A 19,277-nucleotide genomic window follows, 5' to 3' on the forward strand; every position below is an offset into this window, starting at 1 on the left:
CATGCACATCATAATACATAGGCTTGTTTTCCCATAAATGTGTCCTATATCACTGAAAATGGGAGAATTTTAGCTTTAATGTGGTATATGGCATAGTCAGAATGATAATGTTTAAAATGTTTTGCCATTTTAAAAATAAGCTTGATTTTATAATTGGAAATTCAGCTAATTTTTGACATGCTCAGTCAATATTAAAGATATCAAGGTTATATTTTCACATAACGTTCTTTACATTATGTAGGATGATTTTGTGTTATAAAATAGTGAATCATAAAAAAAATTACACTAGGTGGGTTTTCAGAGGCGGGGTCACACGTGTCTGTCTTGTTCCCTTATAAATCTAGCTTGAGTGCCCTAATAATGTTCCAGCTTACAAATTGGCTTTTTTTTTCCAAGTCAGAGCAAAATATTTGTTTTAATGTTCCTCATGAGGGTTGTTGCTGTTTACAGAGGTTCTGGAGGAGGCCGTAGTGGGCTCTGATCCTGAGGGTCCGCTCTGTGAATTGCTCTTCTTCTTTCTTTCGGCCATATTCCAGGCTCTGGCAGAGGAACAGGAGGAAGTGGCTAAAGACCAAGTGGCGGAAACGGACACCAAAGGTCAGAGCGGCAGAGGTTACAACTTATTTATTATAGAATTCAGAATTGTGAAAAAATAATTTTATCATTTGAAATCTAACAGACCGATATACTTTCAGTGTGGAAATTAAATCCCACTGTAAAGTCAATTTTTGGGAAAAAATGTGCACTCAAATTACACAAGTTATAGAATTGGGTTAGTCCAGTATCAGTACTGTAAGTGCCAAATTGCAGCTAATTAGTTCACTGATTTTGGTTTACAACTATTAGAAAGTTCAGGTGTTATGTTAGTTACCTTCAGTATCCTAGTGTTTTTGACTGTTTTGTCATTCTCAGATCTGAGTGAAGCTCTGGAGGATGATGCTGACCCCACACAGTCTGCCATCAGCGCTGTGGCATCTCTTGCTGCTGCCTGGCCACAACTGCACCAAGGTCAGCCAATGTGCCCTTGAATATGTTTGTACTGACAGTTATAATGTATGCTTGCTGTAAATTCAACATCCAGTGGAACTTCATGTTTCTCTGCACAGGCTGTAGTCTGAAGCAGTTGGATCTGGACAGCTGTACGCTCTCTGAGATTCTGAGGCTGCACATCCTGTCCTCGGGGGCAGACTGCAGCTCAACCAGTGCAAAGTTCCGCTACCAGAAACAGGGTGGGTTTGGCTCCACAGATGACCCCTGTGTGGAGCTGCGTCTGTCAAACCAGTGCCTGCTCAAAAAGCTCTCCTGCTCTGCTGTCTATGACCTGCTTCCTGGTTAGTGTTTTTTTATATATATTTTTTTCATCCTTTGTGTTTGACTTTGTCTGTTTTTTTATTGATATAGTTCAATAAACAACATTTCCAAACAGTCGATGTTTGATTAACATTAGATGGTTCCGTTTTCTTTTTTTTTTCTTTTTTCTTTTCAGAACATGCATTGAGATCTAACAATCTATGATTTAAAATCTAAATGTACTTGAACAAAAAAATAAATGACTAAATAAAACCAATAAACTAGTATGATGTAAAATGAATAAAAAAAGGTCATCCTATTCTATAACTTTGCTATAAATGTGTGTTCAGGAGAGAAATTGAAGATCCTCCAAACACTGTGTGGGAAGCTGTTGACTTTGGTTTCCACAAGAGACTTTATAGAAGACAATGCCGACGAGCAGAGATCTGCCAAACAGGAACTGCGAGAACTTAAAGCTGAACAGCATCGCAGAGAGCGAGAGGAAGCTGCAGAGAGGTACAGAATTACATAGACCTGAACCTACCCATCAGCACTAAAGATTTTTATGCTTAGAAATGACTAGTTTTTAGTAGTTGTTAATAGTCTCCATATTCCAGGGTTCGAAAAAGAAAGGAGGAGAAGCTGAGGGAACAGGAGCAGAAATTGAAAGAAAAGCATGAAAAACTCAAAGAGGAGGCAAAAAATGGAGGCCATGTGGCAGGGTAAGCTGGACCAATAATCCATTCTCAATTTTGGGACAAAGCTTACATTCCAGTCCACATGCTTGATTATGCTTTCTGTTTGTTGGTTACAGAGAAGAGATGGACACCAGCACAGAGAGTCAGGACGGTCACGCTGATCAACACACGGAGGATGAAGAGGAGCAACCAGCAAAATCCAAAAAATGTACCAGCTCTTAAAATTATCAGCAGCGTATCACATAAGACGCATTTACTTTCATAAGATATATTCTTGTACTTATTGTGATCAATGTTAATTGAAGGGGGGGGGGGTAGATATTTAATAAATAAATAAAAAACATTCAAGTGGTGTGTGAAATGGAAAACCTAAAGAATTATGGTTGTTCAAATTCTCTAGTGTATATTAATAGTATGCCTATATTCTTTTAAATTTTCCAGTAAAGAAAACAAATGGCAGCCCAAATCAGAAACAAGTTGGTGAGGTTGAAACGAAAGACAGTCTGAGCCCAGAGGAGTTACTGCAACAGCAGCTCAAAGAGAAAGAACTCCTGGAGCGCATTCAGAAGGCTATGGCCTGCACCTACATCCTACCTCTTGGCCGAGACCGCCTTTATCGCCGCTACTGGATTTTCCCTTCTGCTGGGGCACTGTTTGTTGAGGATGACTTCTTTGGCCTAACAGAGGACATGCTAGAGCCCCGCCCTACTCCCGAAAATAAAATTGAAGAGCTTTCCTCTGCTGAGAGCGCAGTTAAGACAGATGCCACCACTGAGGAGCTAGTGCTGGTCCAGAACACCTCACCCCCAGTTAACCGGCCCAATCAGTGGTACTTCTACAGCATGCCTGAGGATGTGGAGCAGCTCATAGAGGCTCTGAATGCTCGTGGACACCGAGAGAGCAGCCTCAAAGAGACTCTGCTGCAGGAGAAGGAGCGCATCACTCAACTGATAGATAGCAATTCTGCTCAGCGTTACCATCACTCAGGTACTGTGGGATTTTGGAGCCAGGTTGCTAAATTGTTTTATTTTTTTAGGGCTGCATGATATATCGGAGTTATATCACAAATGTGCATATCACGATGTGCATATTGCAACAGCTTGTGATATCTGAATTTTAATAGGCTACTTCAAAAAGTTGCGAAAAGTCCAAGTATTAGGTCGATGCATATAGCAGAGAATAGACTGTGACTGTTACGTACGTTTGACTTGCTCGATGTTAAAATATTTATTAAGAGCAGTAAGCTGTGGAAAACGACTAACACGCTGTCTGACACCCATAGCACGCACACAGAAAGCAGCCTCTTGGTTATCGTTCAATCCCTAATTCAGTTATTTTGCAACTTATTGCACTCGACGGTCTAATACACACACGGTTATGTCAAAATGCCTGCCTTGTTAAAGCAGCACTAGGTAGGTTTTGCTCTCGGGGTCCCCCTACAGTTGGGAAACAGTATTATCCTCTACTACTGTCGTAAACTCTGTCATCCTCCATCAGGGGATGCGCACGTGCATTTGTTGACATAACTATGATAGCCCTGAACACTGCAGGAGTTCACATGCAGGTGTTCTGCTTGCGTTGCGTGTGAAATGTCTTCCCAGGTACAGTGGCATATGTTTCAGCATGTCATATGAATATCATTTCATGGGTTTTATTTTTTTCAAACGCCAAATGATCGCGATGCTCACGTTTACAAGCCAGCGTCATTATAGTAGCCTAGTCTATTGGTTCCCGTTTTACGGAATCTATGATACTTCAATTCAATGTTTGAGTGGTAGGTAATAACCAAACATCGTCAATATTATAATATCAAGCTACCATAGATGAATCTGCAAATTTGAAAAATCGATTTGCATTATAGCTTGAGGCAAGACAAATAAACAAATATCACAGACATTAGGGGATCCTAAAATATGATTTTGTACGTCTTATGTATTTACTTGCAAGAATGTAGCCCCTCCTCCTCCAATGTTGATCCTGCCTTTAATCCGATCACTTTCTTGTTTCCTATTTTTGCTTTCCTCCGACAAAACCTTTGCTTTCTTATTTTTCTGTGCTGCTTCGGCCATGACTATAACATTCAGCAAACAAACGATAGTTGGGCTCTGGCTCGCACGTCCGAATTTAAGGAAGTGGGGGTGGTGGTGGAAGTGACGTATATGCCGTAAAGCAGTCAAATTTTGTAGTTCTTTTTGTTCTCGGGTTACTACCCGAAACCCGAAGTTTAAAAGTACGATTAAAAATGATACAGACCCCGTCAGGCTATGGCAGACGTGTCATTCAACCTATTGTAAGTCGATGTATCATCACAAGAGTCTTGAAAATATATTATGAAGGTTGAAAAGTTACCTAGTGCTGCTTTAAGTATTTATGTTAACACAGACAGTTATGCCTTAAGTGAATGTAAACCGTTGGGAAAGAAATCCGATGTCTGCCAATAGGATCCGTGCATTAGGTCTTAAGCCGGGTGCACACTGTGCGATTTTTTTTTTTTTGGCCACGATTTGGCCGTCTGAGACAAATTTTGAAATCCTATAAGATTTCTCTGATCCTAGGCTAAAATCTGAAGTCTTTGATCCTTAGTTTGACATGTGCACCGACAACCGATTAATGACCGTTGCGATCAAATTTTACCTCGGACAAAATTCTGGCAGTGTCAGAAGATTTGAGGCGCAATCCTGCAGTGTGACTTCTCCTAGGACGACCGTCAAATCAAGAACCAATAGGAGCGCAGAACCTTATGACGCATTTTGTGCGACAACATCAAATCACAACAGGGAACATGTCGAAAAGAGTCAGGTGAATGAAAAATGCCACCGCTTATTTTTGTTGTTTGCTGAACGCTACCATTGTGTCTGTGAATGCGGTTCACTGTTACCTAACGTGTCACGGAGTGATGACGTAAAACTCAGTCCGTACGAGGCTCTTGCTTGCGTCCATTTTTCGCGTCTGACTGTCGTACAGTCTGACATAATGACCGCTGAGATCCTACAGTGTGACATGTATTACATCGGGGATCATGTTTGTACAGTCTGACAAGCAACATTCGCAGAGGATTTTGAAAAATTGCACAGTGTGCAGGACCCTTTAAAGTGACGGCAGCCTAATAATGGCTGATAAAAAAAAACAAAAGACTCACCATTAAAAGTCTTGTCTCAAGCTCTTCAACACAAATCAAACATATACAGTACAGTAGCCTAGATTGAACCTATGTATTTTGTAAAATTCGTTTTACATGGCCAACTTTTTCACCCAAAAAAATCTATTGCACATGTTGCTCTTAACTGTATTTTCCATTTCCTTTTTTTTTTTTTTTTTTTTCTCTTCCAGGAGAAACACTGTGCAACGATATAGTCAGAGGGCTTTTAAATCTACTAATCGCCATCTTTTACCGTAGATTTACTGTATTAACACTAACTGCACTATTGTAATGTGGCAGAAATATGAGATATTCATATAGAATTTTATTACATTATTAATGTAGACTAGGGATGCTCATTTCGGTTAATTTTCCAGACCGTCAACGCTCGTTATCCGAATTTTAACTTTTAAAGGTGCACTGTGACTTTTCCGTCCACTAGAGGTCGCCTGTTCAGGGCTCTACGCTAACATTTTTCTTGAGGAGCACTTGTGCTCCTAATTAAAAAAAATTAGGAGCACAGTCAAAAATTTAGGAGCACTTTCTGATCAATAACACGTATTCCAATTATAACTTTCCCATTACAGGATGATCTTTGTCCCTTTAAATTAATGTCCAGGGGCATTTTTACCATTATAAGAGCAATGTTTTCTAATCTTATTAAATGTATGCATCATCTTTTGTCAATTTCTTCATTTAAAATAGAAAAGGTTTTTTTTTTAAATGTTAATTTAAACAATAAATTCAGTTAGAGCAATAAGACACAACCAGACTGTTACCAATCAAATTAAATCAGCATCAAAAGTAGAAGTGGCACAAAAGCTCTATCTGAAATGGTGTTTAGATACATTTACATGCAGCTCATGGGTAAATAATGTTGTATAAATGTTTTAAATATACGTTTTTGAATTTAGAAATAGGCTATGTACAAGTTAAACTTAGTTAAAATATATATATATTAAAGGTCCCGTTCTTCGTGTTTTTTTGAAGCTTTGATTGTGTTTACAGTGTGCAATATAACATGTGTTCATGTTTCGCGTGTAAAAAAACAGTATTTTTCACACTATTTACTTATCTGTATACCGCTGTTTCCACTGTCCTAAAAACGGCTGGTGATTTCCTTGTTCTATAAAGTCCCTCCTTCAGAAACACGTAACGAGTTCTGATTGTGCCAGCGTTTCCTGTGCTGTGATTCGACCACAGCTTAGCGCACGTGAAAGCGGTTCCTGTGTTGTAATTTGACAGCAGCTTAGCGCACGTTGGAAAGGTCAAGCCTCTTAACGGAGAGATGTATGTGTTCAATAATCTCTACAGCGTCCCTGGGAAAGCCAAACAAAGGTGATTTGACTCCTGGATGAAAATAACAGCGTCTCGATGACATGGCGATAAACACACTCAACGCAACAGTTCCTTTTCTCCACGCGACACGTCCGCTTCTCCACGTGGGACAGCAACAAGACCGCGCCCCCTTTTTCGCGTTTCTTTGTGGGCGGAGGTTAGTCTGTTCTACTGTTCTACTGACGTAATTAAAGAAGGAAGTACCAGGATGTAGTCCAAGCCAGCCGTTCGCTGTAGGCTTTGAAAGGGAACTTCTGTTAAATAAAATATCTCGCTTGGCATTGAACTTTGAGCTTTATAATTTTACAGGTATTATTTATGCTCTAACAGCAACATTACACACTAACTAAAGTTTGAACAATGGAATCGCGAAGAAGGGGACCTTTTAAATAAAAAGTCCATGCAAAGTATAAATATGAAAATAAAACAGCCAGTAGGTGGCGTCAAGTCTATGTGGGAGTCATTCAGTCGTTCAAACGCAGATTCATACGATCGAACCACTTGGAGATGCACAACTGGTGTTTTGATTTTCACGAAATAAACATTATTGTGGCTAAAACGTTGTTACTTAATATCAACTTGTCTATTGGACTTTTGTATAAGATCAGTATCACATTTGCAATCATGCCAATACTCGAGTCGGAGCAATAGCAGTCCGTGACTTTAGGCGCTCTGGCGCTAATAAACAGAACTGCGTGCATCTTGCGGAAGAACACTGCAGCCGGAGCTACTTCTCTCTGTGTGTGTCTATGGCGATTGGCGAGTCACACAAGGACTGTGCTCCTCCACAGCGCTGCGAACCAAACTGGAATAGTCACAATAGAAACACTTATTATATGTGTACCGTAGTGATTCAGGGTAAGATAAAAACACGGTTTGGAAAATGGATTCATGATGTGCTCACTCATATGCATCTAAATGGTTTCACCATTTAATCTGTGAAGTGTAGTCCGTCGCACACGTTTTTTGCACATGCTCCGCTGACAGAAGGCATGAAAAGCAGTTGATTGCAGCACGAAACGTAACAGTTGCTCAGTCAGTCAGTGTTTTTAGTTTTTTTTCCGATTGTATTATACATTTATTCACGAGAAGCGATCGGGTCACTCGCACCAGTGCGCCTAAATATTTTTTCACAGTCGCACGCAGTAATTTTCAGGCGCAAATGCGCCCAAAATGGTCGCTATGTAGAGCCCTGCTGTTCAAAACAAAGGCGTAGTTTGATGACGCCAAGTTTGAGCGCAGACTCTTGGGACATGTGGTCTTCACCTCACAGCCGGTGGAAAAGAATCGGGATAGGACTCTGGCAGAAATCATGTTCATGGATGCGATTTATTAACGTTACTGTAGTATGAAGTAAAGCGAGTGTTGTGGAGCTGAGCAAGGCTACTGGAGGGATTGTTAATAAGATGAAGGCAACACACGCCTCGCGAGCGGCGGTACTTTTATTATGAGAGTCGCCAGCTCCACTTCCGCTTTTCTGGTCATGAGTATGAGGTAACACAGCGCTGTTTATCATATTAGACCCATCGTGTGTTGAAAATGAAGTTATGACGTTACTCTGTGCATTCGCTCTGCGGCAGCTGTGACATTTGTTGCACACTGCAGTGAGAGTAAAGCGTTTCTGCAGAATAAAACCAGAAACCGAGGGTTATGCAGATATGACGCAATCGACAGGCAACTCCCTCACACGTCCCGGTTCCTTGGTTAAAATAGCAATTTCTCACGATTTACAAATAGTTGGAAACATTTGGGATATTGTAAGTACTCAACTGAACAAAATATATAACACTGGCCTAGTGGTTTTTGGATATTTTACTGAAAAATTTTTACATAGTGGACCTTTAACTGATAAGATTATAATATTGAATTGGCATTAAATAAAAATAAAATTGACATGGGTCAGTGAGGGTCTTCTTTTTTCTAGGAGTGCACCGAATGTTCGGCTACCGAAATTGAGTGAAAAGACATTAAATTTAACCGAACAATGACGTTTTTGATGACGTGATAGAATATAGCAACCAGCACGTGTGAAGGAGGCGCGCACGCTTCTAAATGCAGCAAACATGTTGGAAGTGTGGAAGCATTAAATGTGGAAGTATTAGGGTGCTTTGCTTTCACATCTCTAGTTCGGTTAATTTGGTACGAACCAAGGGCAAACAATTATACAATGTAGCATTTTTCAGCTTTTTTTTGGTTCCTTTTCACACCACACTGATTGCTTTGATCCGAACCAGTTGAAACAAACCAAAATGCAGTCACATGACAACATCCACATCACTCATTGGCCATGGCATATTTCCTAAACTGCAACTGTGCAGGCTGGTTTTGTCCCTGGCCATAACCGATTACATTGTTTGTATACACCACAATATGCAAACAATACATTTCTATAATGAAGCGCAGATGCGGCTTGAAAACAACGTTCTAATGCACTGCAAACGGCGAGGGCGCATCGTTCGTCACTTCAAGCGAAGATTGCGCTGTTCTTCAATTTTCGAAAGCTGGGACCTAATATTGTCATCAGATCAAATTTCTATAAGGCTCGTGCCGCACCTCCTCACTACTCCAAGTTTGTCCGCGAGCTGCCATGCTAAAGTGCAAACCAGAGGTGTCGCAATAGGTCAGGCAAGGCAGGCACTTGCCTGGGGCCCCGCATTTTGAGGGGGCCCCCCGAGGGCTGATCATTTAAACAATCAGAAATAGCAATGTACACATGCAGCGACATCTCTGCATCCCCCTTTGTGGGGCCCCCTGTCGTTACGCTGGTAATGTTAGATTTATTTTTTTGTATGTTGTAAAGTTAGATAACGAAGATATATTAACATAAAAAAAAAACATTTAATATTTCATGGAGTAATTTTGCCTGGGGCCCCCACTCAATGTTGGTTCGCCTCTGGTGCAAACTGTCAACAAACACTTCCTCATCACATAATGCACAGCACAGCTGACTACGGCAGCTGGTTTAGTCCAAAAATGATCAGTACTTTTTGCAGTTGGGTCTGTTTGAGCTCAGATCACGTGCTCACCACGAACAAACCACTCCAGAGTTCGTTTAAGCATACCAAGACCACCTCTTCATGACATATTAAAGTTCAAAAACTCTTTTATTATTATTTTCACTGTTCAAATATTGGCCATAACAATAAACAATATGACCTAATAAATTAAAAAGTGCTTCAGGAAGAATATTTTTTTCACTGTACATACAAACAGGGCTTGACATCAACTTTTTTACTCACCAGCCACTGTGGCTAGTGGTTTTCCAAAGTTACAAAATCACTGGCCACAATTTTGCTGCTTGGAAATCACATTTTAAATGATTCAAGTTGAATTTGGCATGCTTAAATGATTTTATTTTGAGTCATTTTACTTGATTTAGAAGATTTAAAACCCTTTCAATTTTTCAATGCATAGTGACCACCCAAATCAAGACTACATTGTATATCAGCTGGTATGTGCAGGTGGGCAATATGGCTAATATGAGAAATGTTATATAGGCTAATAGGGATGAAACGGTATGGAAATTTAACATCACGATTATAGTGACCCAAATTATCACGGTTATCAATATTATCACGGTTTTGTTCAAACGAGATGAAAGTGTTCAAAAAGAACTGATGCACACACTTAAAACATTTCAACAAGTTTTATATTTGAAAATCAACAAACAACAAATAACTAAAGCAACTCTAAGCACTTTTTTAAGCTAGATTCTGTGGGATTTCCTTCCTTAATGGCCGTCGTCAATAGCAACGCATAACGCATAAATAATAATAATTTGTCGTAAATATAATCTCTAATATTATCTCTGATGAGAATATTGCTTGAGAATATATTTACAGTGTTCAGCAATGATGCATTTAAATCTAGCATATTTTGTGTTGGAGCCCAAACAGTATCCAAGTGAAATAATGCATATCCATATTTCCATATGATTTGACAGTTAATTTTATTAAATATCAAAATGTGTGCATCATACCTGACACCTAAATGATCACTTTACAGTCAGTTTTATGACTGTCATTCTCTTCAAATGCTGAAGTTTGAAACGTGTAACGTTACCAATGTTGTATGTAACTTTAGAGACGGTCCCTAAATTCACCAGCGTTATGCCAGTCTTGTCAGATGCGCTGTGCTTCTGCTGTGTTTTTAAAACCATTTTCGCTGCTGAAATAGAACAAAAACAGTACAACCACTATATGATGAATGAATCTCCTGCATACATCGCACGTTTATCTCTGCTTTTAGTGTAGATTTCAGCGAGTAAGAGCGGCGCGCGCTCTGAATGAAACTCCGGCTAATCTGAACGCCTCTGATTATGAGACATTGCATTCATAAACTCAATAGAAACACGTGTGAGTGGTTATAATGCGCAACGCGATTATAACAGATGGCTTTTGAGAAGACTATTATAAGTTCAACAGCCAGAGTGACTAGTGTGCAGCCGAAATAACGTTACACCCGCAAATGGCGGTTGTTAATGTCAAGCCCTGATTATTATCCCTTAAATGTTAGTCTTGACTAAATTTGTTCGTTCGCTTCACGTTATTATTTCCCAGATGTAGTTTTGCTATTGAGGTCAAAGTCCACTTGCCGTTCGTAGTTTTGAAGTGTTCCCCCTATTACAGTGACTTTCTTCTGGCATGTTCTGCAGACAGGGTGACCATCTTAGATTAAGTTTCCCTCAGGACTTTTGTAAAAGCCAAAATATGACCACACCTCAGATTTGGTCCTTTTAGAGGCTGAACAATCCCCAGAAGTGCTGTCACTGCCTTCTGCCATTTCTTATCATTCAAAAAACAGCGGTGCTGCGCCTGACTGACGCTGACTACACAGGATTTACCGCGAGTTTTCACAACCGTGATAATCACACGCGGTTTTAATGATAATAAAATTTTATACGATATTACTAACCGTCACAAAATTTTATCGTGGTTTATCGTGAAACCGGTAATCGTTTCATCCCTATAGGCTAAATAAAAGAAGCAAATTACAAAAACAATAATACATTTCTTAAAAAAATATACAGATACAGTAGGTTTATTTAAAATGTATTCATTTATTTAACACCTGTAGTTGTTTGATTAACATTAATGACAGACAGGTATTCATTTGGGCTGCTGAAATCATGGACGTTGTAACGAGTAGGAATATAGTGTGGCCCCTTTAAGAGTGCGCGCTCCCTGTTGAGAATGCGTATCAATAGTACAAGTGTGCAGTGTCGTGGAATGTATATACGCTACGCAGTTTTTCGCGTGCATATGATATGCACTTTATGGCGTGTATATGACACGGTCTTGGGTAGGATAGTGGATATTGCAGGACATCGCAGACGACTGTATTTTTATCAGCACTTCCATCAGGCCGTTTTTATATAGGCTACGTAAATGTTCTAATCAATGATCCAGGCAGCGCGTTCTCGTCTCCCTCCTTCATTTTACAGCTCGGGGTCAAAGTCCAATACAGAATGGATTAATCTGCGTTATTTTTCCTCAGATTAATGAACCGAAATGTAATATTATATATTGTGCTTTGTTTGTATTATATCTGCTGGAATGCTAAATGTGTTTAAATAAATACATATTTTTAAATTGTAGTTTTGTAGTAAAAAAAAAAAAAAGCAAGACAAAATGGTAAAAAGCTAATTTTTACTATTTAATTTATACAATGGTGAAAACATTTGCAAAATAAAAGGAAAAAAAATCGAAAAACCATGTTCGGTATTCGCCTTCGGCCACATGTTTTTTTTATTATTATTCGGCTTCGGCCAAGAATTTTCATTTCGGTGCATCCCTACTTTTTTCATGAGTTTATTTTACCGTGCAAACAGCAGCAGCAACATTCGGTTCAAACATTATCAAATTTCCATGCACCTGCAGCGTTTCTGACACCAGAGAAAAACAGAATAAAATAAAATGAATAAAAAGCATAAAATAAATAGGCCTACACAAAATAAATGCTTTTCACTTAAATGAACAAATTAAGATGACACAACGAAAATACACTGAATCCGTTTGAAGCTTTGTAGAACCGGAAAAGTGTTGGTTTTTTTTTTTTTTTTTTGGTCAAATAAAAATAGCAGGCCTTCCTCAATCCGCAGCTTGACTTTTTTTTAATTTTTTTAATTTTTTTTTATTAATATGTCTACGTGACATGGGGTTTGTCTGGAGCACAGCCTGTTGACAGTTAGACCCGTGGCAGAAAACACCCTCTCAGATGGCACTGATGCCCCGGGAATACAAAGATAACCCCTCGCTAGCGTGGCCAGCCCCGGGAAGCGCCATCCATTTGCTTTCCACCAGTCAAGAGCTTGTACTACTGCTGTATTTTAATGCGTAGCATATTTTGCAAGTAACTTCGCCCCTTTTCTGTCTAAATGGTCCCACACAGTAGGCCTACTACTTTTCTATTGCTTCATTTTGCGAAATATGTGTGTGTAGGCACGTGTGGTTGCAAGTGTTGACATGCCCTGTGAGTTAAAAAATATAGCATATTTTTCTTTAACCATGCAGGAAAAAAAACCTTAAACGGTAAAAAAACCATAACAGTTAAACGGTCAATATGAGCATCCCTAATGTAGACATGTATTAAATGTATCAAAGGAGTAATGGAATATAATTACAGTATTTGTTGTGATTTTTAAGCTATAGTGTTTGTGTTCTTATACTAAATGTACTACTGTTTTTCATACAAATACCATAGAAACCATATAGTTATATTTTCCCAAGGTGCTATATGTGTGGTTTTAACAGTTTATCATGATCTAAATGTATGCTGCTATGGAAGACCAATGGTTGATTTTAATAAAACTCAAACAGTCAGAATATTTCAATTTTATGAGGGTTACAATTTTAACATGTTACTGTTTTTGTTATTGAAGATAAATGAATATCTGCATCCTAACTCAAGCTACTATTACTGTCAACTCAAGCTAGCTGTCAAAGGTGCATTTCTGAGAGACAAAACATGCTAAATTATTAATATTGCTGCCTGCAAACTGTGCTAAAGATACACATCATCTAAGTCAGGCAACACAAACACAAATTTTTTCAGTATTTGAAAAAATATCACCTGGTAGAACATGCAGAAATGAATTTAGGATGTTTATTTTTTGTTACTATGTGATTTTATATATGTTGTTTATGTAATTTATTGTGCAGATGAATCCCTACCAGAGACCAAAGGCAGTACTGCAAAGCCAAAAGTTGGCCCATCTTGCCCACAAAACACTGTACCTGCTGAGCGCTTCATGGAGAACCGTCTCAGAGATCTACTACTTGATATTGAGGACCGCATCTATCAGGGAACTCTGGGGGCAATTAAAGTATGTTGATTCCACAATATATTGCCTGCTATGGTTTGATCTGGATCTTTGTTAATGCAACGTCTTTTTCCTCCTCCTTTTTTTATCCCTAAAAAGGTGATGGACAGAAACTCATGGAGAGCCGCACTGGAAAATGGGAACTATGAACTGCTAAACCCTGAGTCCAAAGAGAACGGCCTGTTCAATGGAGAAGAGCCGATGGAGATGGATGAGAATCACATCAGAGTTAAAGACAGGTTATTTTACTGTAATATCTGTTGGCTATGTATTTTTTACTTCTATGTTCAAATGCTGCTGCTGTGTCTGTTTGTGAATGGGCCAACTGATGGTGTCTTATGTTTAGGCTGCATGAATTGAAGGCAGAGGGTCAGAGTGTCTCGTCCACTAGTGTGAGCACACCACAGCCTGTCAGTAACATTGTCCACTACTTGGCACAGGCCCTGGCACAGATAGAGCAGGGCATAGAGCGCAAGTTCCTGAAAGCTCCACTAGGTAAGATCTGTTTAGATTTGGTATCCATTGAAACTTTGAGGCTTTGGTGTATTTATTTGTATAAGGGTGTGTTCCTGAAGATGATTGCTTCCTGAAGGGTGTGTTCCTGTTTGTATGAATGATTGCTTTGTTTTTAGGATCATGTTTTTGTTATTTTTGAATTCATTATTCCACTGGCTCTTATTTCTGATTATTATTTTTATTTTATCAGGCGATGAGGATGCCAAGAAAGACCAAAAGGTGAAGAAAAAGGACAAAAAGAAAGATGATGACCAGTCCAGCGAGAAAGACGGTGAGATAACGATAACTAGGTTGGCCCACGCTGGCTGATAGCAGATTAATCAAGACGCACCCAAGTGCGCACCTGAGTCCATGTTGCTTTCACATGGACATTCTAAAATGTTTAATGTGGCTTAATCTACCAAGACAGTGGCATTAAAAGACCGAACTCCGTAAACACCATACTAATAAAGCGTACTATGTACAGAAAAGCAGATGAGCCAAGAATATGAACGCAACGCATTTAATTACAGATTCCTCCCATAGAAAACCGTTATACAGAAAACGCTTAATGTAGCCTAATAAGTGATATTAAAAGATCAAATTCTGCAAACACCAATTTGTCTGTACATGGTATGCTTTATTAGTATGGTGTTTACTGAGTTTGGTCTTTTGTCTCTGTCTTAGAACATTAAGCCACGTTAAGCATTTATCACGTTAAGTGTTTATCACATTAAGCCTTTTAGAATGTCCCCTTTCACATTCACGTGAATCGCAGCACAGTTCAGTGAACTTGAACCAAGTTACGTGCTAGTTAGAATGTCTGTTGTGGATGTGCTCCTCCAGTAACAACACGCTGAAACATGGCAACTAAACACAAATAATTCACTTTTTATTATAATAGTGTTCTCTTTATAATGTTATGTATATGACAATCCTAATCATAGTTATTAATGTTGTGCATTGCTGTTTGAGCTGCACGAGCTGAAGCTAAAGATGATCACTGGCGTGCCTTACAATATAATATAATATAATAGGGCTGTAATCAACCAAAGAAAATCTTGGTCAACTGAAGTCCTGAAATTTTCGACTAAAAAAAACGTTAATTTAATTAGCTGTGCACTGTGCGCAGTACTTGGTGGCCTTGTTGTCTGCCTAAATGAATTCTAAATAAACATAAAAAACTTGTAGGCTATTTGCAGTATATTAAATAGTTTTTGACCTAATTATTTTGCACTGAAATGAGTCTGACACGCGAGTCTGTCGGCTCTGACAGCGTTGCATCACATGCACCTGCGCAATATCATAAGACTATATTTTCGGAAATCATAGGTTATGTTGTCAACTAGTGATATCATCACACGAACTTTTGAGGAATATGCAACATAATTTAGACAATTGTTTTTGTCATATGTATTATAATAACTGACAGACACTACCATTTCAGCCGCTCTGTGCAGCTCGAACATCAGCTCAGCTTCGCGGCTGAGACACGAATAGACTATTAACTTAAAGCTTTTACTCTTAAACACAAAAGGCACGTCCACTTTAATAAAAAAGGAATATTTATTAAACAAGCCAGATCAAGAACAGAAATGAAATAAAGTGCATAACTGAAAAATAAAGTGCAGGCTCAAAACTAATACAAACAGTGGGCACAGCACATTAGGCTCCAAATAAAAAATAAAAGAATAAAGTGCCCAAATCCAATAAATAATACTAGAAATAAATTTGTAGTTTAATAAGTAATAATAAGTTTGTACAATAATAAAAGGGACGGGGCAACCCAAAACAGACGGGGTAACCTAACGCAGACAAGTTAGCTTACCGTTTTTAGGTGATATGACATGTTTGTCGTCGAGCTGTGATATGCAAACTGTTGCTTGCAAAATTTGCATTCGACTTTTCCCATTTTCTATTTAAAAAAAATGCTCCCACACTGCCGATGTCTTTGTTGACATGGTAGAAGAGGACTGACTAGGAAAACGCTCTCACAATTAAATAAATAATATAACCGCAAATTAGCCTACTTCAATCTGTCTCTCTTCTTCAGTGGGTTGGGCTAATCCAAAATAAGTGAAAACAAGGGGGGTGTTCTGAAGACAGACTGTTACCTGTGAAACAGGGGTGCTCTGAAAACACCCCCATTAGCAATTAGTGCTTTCCACCAGATGAAATGAACGTGGAAAAACTGATGAAATGAACGCGGCAAAAAATCGACCAATCAGAATTTTTGTCGAGCCAGAACGTATTGACTAAAAATCGACCGGGAGATTACAGCCCTAATATATACGTGCACGCACGCACACACACACACACACACACACACGAGATCTCGTGCCATGAGATCTAATGAGACTAAACTGTCACAAGATTTCTCATCGAGGTGAAAAGCCTCGTGTCACATAACGAGAAGACATTGACTGATTGAGCAAATGTTATGAGTGTGTGTTACGTGTTAGTGGACTGAACCATGGCGGAGGATTCGTTGCGCAGCAGAAGCGTCAAACTTATATTTTAAAATGGGCGTTCAGCAGCACCGCTCCCTATTCACAGAGTACACACGATCGCGAAATTGAAAGTAAACGGGAGCGCGCATTCAAACACGATTTCAATACATTAGGGATGTTGCGGTGACGGATTTTTTCCACTGGTTAATCGACGTGTAAAAAAAACGGTAATCCCGGTTTCACCGGGGTTGCATGTCGGGGATTTCGGGTGGCCGAAAATGCGGTCGTGCAGACGTGCACACGTATCAATTTACTTTCACTTTAATTAGCGGCAATTCAGTAGCATTTGTTTGAATTAATCATGGGTTAATTTATTTTATTCTTAATAAAAATACACAAAACAATAAGACACTCGCTTGTATTACACACACCTTTATTGCAAAATGAATAATAACTTAACACCATGCAAAAACTAAACAAAAGCACTTATGAAACACCTTTTAAAGTGCATTTATTAACAAAACGAACCACTGCACACATCGTGCAAGTATCAAACAAGAAATTATATTTGAAAAAAATCACTATTCGTTAAATAAATAGCCTGCCTTTTTCAGCAAAAAAATAAAAAATAAAAAATCACCGCACAACCATCGAATATGAAACGAACGAACATCAAAAACTTCGTTAAATAAGGTAGCCTACCCGATAATCACTGGACACGTAACTGCAAAAAAAAAAAACCTAATATAAAAATTGTCGGGGATTTTGGGTGGCCGAAAATGCGGTCGTGCAGACGTGCACACGTATCAATTTACTTTCACTTTAATTAGCGGCAATTCAGTAGCATTTGTTTGAATTAATCATGGGTTAATTTATTTTATTCTTAATAAAAATACACAAAACAATAAGACACTCGCTTGTATTACACACACCTTTATTGCAAAATGAATAATAACTTAACACCATGCAAAAACTAAACAAAAGCACTTATGAAACACCTTTAAAGTGCATTTATTAACAAAACGAACCACTGCACACATCGTGCAAGTATCAAACAAGAAATTATATTTGAAAAAAATCACTATTCGTTAAATAAATAGCCTGCCTTTTTCAGCAAAAAATAAATAAATAAAAATAAAATAATTCACCGCACAACCATCGAATATGAAACGAACGAACATCAAAAACTTTGTTAAATAAGGTAGCCTACCCGATTAATCACTGGACACGTAACTGCAAAAAAAATAAAAACTAATATAAAAATTAAACTCAAGTTAAGCTGTTAAAAAAAAGAGGTAGGCCTATTAACTGCATACACCGTACAAAAAAATTATAAATAGACTAAATGAGAAACAATAAACGAAAAACCTTCATTTTAAATTGCAACAGGGAACAAAACGTGATCACACTGCTTGTTGCATACATCCTTACATATTCCTGGCCAGAAAAGCCAACATATTTACCATTTCTGGTTTCAAAAGAGATCTTGTTGGGGTGATTATGTTTCCCATTGTGCTGAAAACTCTCTCGGATGCGCAGCTTGTTGCACAAACACAAAGATATTTTTTGGCTACTTTTGCCAAAACGGGGAGCCTACTTTGATTTTCTTTCCACCACACCAGAGGATCTGTCTCAGCATTAAGGGAGGACTCGGGCTCCTGAACATAAGTTGCGATTTCAGTGAGCACCCTTTCTGGAACAGTCAGTGTTGATGCAGCACCTGTTTTTCTTTTTAATAAACTTGCCAGTGTTTTCCTCTTGTGCGGCGGCTCCTCGGCGCTTTCATCCTTATTTCCCCCTTCCTGTTCTGCCACGGGTTGCGCTGACTGTTTTCTCCTACCCAAAAGGACCGCTTCTTCCTCAATTATCCTCCTAGTCTCATCAACATTTGGATCGTAGTTACCCCGGTAGCGCGGGTCCAGGAAAGTCGCCTTGCGCATAAGCTCCTTGCTTTCTTCAGGCAGCGCTTCATATTTCTCGTCTAAAATAGCTATGATGCCGGCTTTTAGGCTGGCTGTCAGTTGTCTATCCTCATTTGATGGGGCCAAAGTGTCCTCTTTAATGAGATGCAGCATAGGCAGAAGCGATGACACGGTAACATAGTTCTCGCCGGACAGGATGTCGGTGAACTCGCTTACTGGTTTCAACGCTTTATTTACCGATTGCAAAACATCCTCGTCTTGCCATGTGATGCTCACATTTGCTTTACGGTCATCTGCAAGTACTCGATTGATGGCCGGCCTCTGCTCTAGCATCCTATCAATCATTTTCTGCTTATATCCCCAGCGAGTTGCACAGTCCTGAGAAAATAAAAACATTTGTTATAACCAGTCGTTTAAAAATGCAATATTACAAATCACTATTAAAACCTATAAAAATATTAATAATTAAAAACATGGTTTATTATAATTATTTATTATCATTGTTTTAATGTTTTTTTGTTTGTTTGTATGTTAACAGATGCTTTTGTCACAAACTATTTGAGGCTACAATAAACTTACCGTCACCAGCGAGTGTTCAGGAAGGCCAAGCTCGGCTTGGGCTTT

At 38.8% G+C, this 19,277-nt stretch overlaps 1 protein-coding gene across 2 annotated transcripts in view; it reads left to right on the top strand.

The window, feature by feature from the left end:
- baz1a (bromodomain adjacent to zinc finger domain, 1A) overlaps window positions 1–19,277 on the top strand; it is a 58,855-nt gene that overhangs the window by 23,948 nt on the left and 15,630 nt on the right. For both annotated transcript variants that reach the window (XM_079832611.1, XM_079832610.1), the window contains exons 12-22: window positions 451–597; window positions 913–1,008; window positions 1,107–1,331; window positions 1,641–1,806; window positions 1,908–2,012; window positions 2,105–2,196; window positions 2,430–2,975; window positions 13,626–13,789; window positions 13,886–14,025; window positions 14,133–14,281; window positions 14,493–14,573. In XM_079832611.1, coding sequence (XP_079688737.1) covers window positions 451–597; window positions 913–1,008; window positions 1,107–1,331; window positions 1,641–1,806; window positions 1,908–2,012; window positions 2,105–2,196; window positions 2,430–2,975; window positions 13,626–13,789; window positions 13,886–14,025; window positions 14,133–14,281; window positions 14,493–14,573 — 1,911 coding nt within the window. The remainder of the gene's footprint in view (window positions 1–450; window positions 598–912; window positions 1,009–1,106; window positions 1,332–1,640; window positions 1,807–1,907; window positions 2,013–2,104; window positions 2,197–2,429; window positions 2,976–13,625; window positions 13,790–13,885; window positions 14,026–14,132; window positions 14,282–14,492; window positions 14,574–19,277) is intronic.

The sequence above is a fragment of the Gobio gobio genome (genome assembly GCF_949357685.1).
Source record: "Gobio gobio genome assembly, chromosome: 13".
Taxonomy (NCBI): Eukaryota; Metazoa; Chordata; class Actinopteri; order Cypriniformes; family Gobionidae; genus Gobio; species Gobio gobio.